The sequence below is a fragment of the Tupaia chinensis genome, unplaced genomic scaffold, assembly GCF_000334495.1.
Source record: "Tupaia chinensis unplaced genomic scaffold, TupChi_1.0 Scaffold000628_1, whole genome shotgun sequence".
NCBI classification, from domain to species: Eukaryota; Metazoa; Chordata; class Mammalia; order Scandentia; family Tupaiidae; genus Tupaia; species Tupaia belangeri.
The window spans coordinates 2,152,237-2,155,868 of NW_006160148.1; the positions used below are offsets into that span (position 1 = coordinate 2,152,237).

Genomic DNA, 3,632 nt, shown 5'->3' on the forward strand with positions numbered 1-3,632 from the left:
ACCCAGCTGCGCGTGGAGACCCAGCTGCGCGTGGAGACCCAGCTGCAGTGGTGCATAGCAAGTGTCCCTCTGGGAGACCAGCAGGTGGCGTGGTGGTTAAGGTGCTGGACACTTCCATATGGCCGACTACGGTTTGAGTCCCGGACCTGGTGGCTTGCTCTCTCCCTTTCCCTCTCTCTCTGTGTCTCTGGTCAAATTTAAATAAAATGTATTAAATATTAAAAAAAAAAAAGTGTCCCTCTGTCGAGTCTCCAGCTGCATGGCTTCTTCCTGCACTCCCACGACACGGAAGGCAGGCAGCTGACGCGGTGGCGTAACACTGCCACTCTTCCCAGGAAACGACTCGGTGTCGACAGCGGGTCAGTGCGTGCAGGCAGCACGTGGCACTGAAAAGTGTGTGACACGCGCTACGGCTGCTTTAGAAGGGCTGTGTGGGGACCAGCAGGTAGTGCGGTGGTTACGGCGCTGGACTCCCGTGTGGCCAATGTGGTTTGAGTCTTGAACCTGGTGGCTTGCTTTCCCCTCTCTTTCTGGTGAGCACATGTGCTCTATAGCAAACTTAAAAATAAGTAAATAAAACAATAAAAAGAAAAAAACGGGGGGGAGCCCCACATATGTGCATGTGCGCTGGACTTTAAACCAACCAGCTGTGCCAGTGGGCAGGTCAGTACTCACCTTCCTGTGCCTTACCTGCCCCTACTTCAAAATCTAATAACCCACCCCGGTTGTTGGAAAGGGCTATTACATGAGAATTTATGTCAAGTTCTTCATGACTGGACTAATGTTGCATGGGCTGGCCCCAGCATTGTGTTGAACACCAAAACATTAACAGTAGTGATGTCTGAGAAGAGAAATAATGAATATTTTAAATTTCTGTGTATAAACTTCTGTGTTTCCCAATTTTCCTACAACAAGAATAAATTTGGTGATTTTTTTTTATCTTAAAGATGGCTACTTTATAACAGAACTGCACAGACAAAGGCTACCACAGCATCAGGTGAGAAGAACAATCACACCAGCAGTCATTTAAAATGTCTTTATTACACAGCTCTAAAACCTAGAGACAGAGAGTCACCAGCCACTAGGTATTCTCTCTCTCAAAGCGGCACGCACCCTGGTTTACACAGACATGGGTTTGAACCCCGGCCCCAACACTTACTATGTGGCTTCGGGAAATGCTTTGACCACATTTGTGAGACTGTTTTCTAATCCCCATTACCTGAGACAACCACCACCCCGTAGGGTCATGTATGGAGTGGCCAGATCTGAGCAAAACACTAGTGACCTTTAAAGACAAGTGGAGATGGGGTTTTGTGCTGATGCCGCAGGGCCAACACAGAGCTCTAACAAAGACGCGATCTATTTTCTCTGCACTGCAGGGGAGCATACATTAAAGGAAACTACACGTTAGCCAGCGAAGGCCAGGTGGAGCTCGTTTAAAATCATGGGACAGGGGCCGGCAGGTGGCACGGTCGGTAAGGCGTTGGACTCCCACATGGCCGACCTGGTTCAAGTCCCGGATCTGGCAGCGTCCTTTCTCACTCCCCACCCCCCTTGCTCTGTCCTTCTGGCCAAATGAAAATAAAGAAATAACAAACAAACCAAGCACGGGACACAAAAGACTCCACACAGTCAATAATAAAAACACCTGGCTTTGCCTTTGGCTTCTCCCTCCCCCATTCCCCTATTTAAAAAAAAAAAACAAACCCTAAAAACAACTCCATGCTGCAGCTTTCTCCATCAGAAACCCACTTTTCTCTACTCGTCTGTCCTTTCTTCATCTACCAGCACTCCCACTCCTACAAGTCTGGACGGGGTCACACTGTATTCAAGGAGAAATATGATTCAAAGTGCTGGCACACAGTAGGAGCTTAATAAACAGCGGCTGATATTCTTCCAGCCACTCCCACGTGTCATTTTCACGTAGTTATAATCCCGATTATCCACGGTTATCACGATGCAGCTACCATTCTTTCCTTATGAACATAAAACCGACTTGCCCCATTACATTAAGAAATGTCCTGGTTTTTTAAAACTGTAATGTTTACCTTGCGTCTTTCTTCTGCAGCTTCTAATTTCTTCTGAATTTCCTCCAGGGAAAGATCCTTCTTCTTGGGGGGGGACAGGGGGAACTCGGGGACAGACTCTTTTGACCGAGGGCTCAGAATCAGCTCAAAAGCCTGGCCTGATGCACGCTTCTCCAGTTCTTTCACCTGGATATCTGGGGTCGATCATATTTATGACAGTTCAGAAAATGGGGTTCTGTTATAATTTTTTAAAAACTAAATCAACTGAATGAATAAAATGAGAGGATGAAGATGTCTTTGTGGGCAGATTAGCGCCATCTCCCAGAATAACCAAGTTCAGCATTTTTGGGGTAATACACACTGTTCTGAGACATCAGTATTTGATCATTAATCCCTTTCCTAAACAAAAGACTTGTGAACACTCTACAATTTTGCTGTGGACAAGTCAATTTGTCTAACAATGAAACAATTGTGAACAATTTCAAGTGATAATTATTTATTCGTAATAATGCTATTCATAAAATGGGTTTCGGTTGAGTGCCAACTTAAAGGCTTAAGACCCACGCCATCTCCTATTCTAACACCCCAAGCTCATCACCATTTCAGCTTTTCCAAATAGATTACCTACCAGAAGAAGCCATGGTGAATAGAAGACAAGGGACTGGCAGTGTATTCTAACACAATCCACTGGGAGGAACGCCCTGAAAACGATTTTCAAAAGCATGCAATCAATTTCTTTGCGTTTCCTGTATGTCATGAACACAAAGATTTCAAATCACATCCACATAAATCAATGTCTGAAAAAAATCACTACAAAGAATCCGATTAAATATGTCATTAACCAGAAAAGAAAACTAGGGAATTCTATAAAATACTGAAACACTGGGAAATTTGAACAGATTGGAACATTGGTTGCAGGAAAGCAAGTTAATCCGGCTTGCTCATTCAAAAAACAACCCTTAGATTTAAAAAAAAATCATGAGGTTAAGCCACAAGGTTGAAGAATCCACCCCCCCTAAAATATTCCCTCTAAGCCGTTAGAAAATATTCGATTCAACTCAACAGGGAGACTGGAGCCATCTTAACGCTGCCTACAACTCATTGTGCAACCCAAGCATCCACCCCTGCTTTGTCTGCCACGGTGGGTAACAGAACGCCCAAGCGCAAACTAACTCACAATGTCGACCCTATTGTTCCTGGGATTTAAGCTTCTTCCCCAAAAGGGAGCAAAATTAAGTTTTATCAACCTAAATTATGCTTTATGAACCTCTAGGTTTTAAGCTGTTAATATTTGCTACCTATGCGCTGGAAAATGCTTCGTCCCTTGTTTATTTCTTTAGGATCGTGATTCTTGTAGACCTGACCAGTAGCAAAACCAGGATTGCAAGTTCCCAACCGCTAGGAATTATAAAGAGGCAGCGAAAACGTCCAACCAGGACAGAGCAGGGAACGCAGCCCCGAACCCAGGAGGGGCGTGGCCCTGGCCCCCGGGGACAGCGGGCAGACTGCCCCCGGCCAATCAGAGCACGCCCTGCGCTCCGGCCCTGACCCCGCCCCCTTCCTCCCCGCGCCTTTTCGAATCTCCCGGAACTCGCAACACCCCGG

General features: G+C 45.9%; 1 protein-coding gene across 4 annotated transcripts in view; it reads right to left on the reverse strand.

Annotated features, from left to right (window-relative positions):
- STMN1 (stathmin 1) overlaps positions 1-3,632 on the reverse strand; it is a 7,563-nt gene that overhangs the window by 2,808 nt on the left and 1,123 nt on the right. For 3 of the 4 annotated variants that reach the window (XM_006159423.3, XM_006159422.3, XM_006159425.3), the window contains exons 2-3: positions 2,656-2,728; positions 2,049-2,221 (exon numbers count right to left, since the gene is read on the reverse strand). In XM_006159423.3, coding sequence (XP_006159485.1) covers positions 2,049-2,221; positions 2,656-2,668 — 186 coding nt within the window. In that variant the 5' untranslated portion in view covers positions 2,669-2,728. Of the gene's footprint in view, positions 1-2,048; positions 2,222-2,655; positions 2,729-3,325; positions 3,408-3,632 lie in introns of those variants that run through there. The other variant, XM_006159424.3, reaches the window with a different exon arrangement.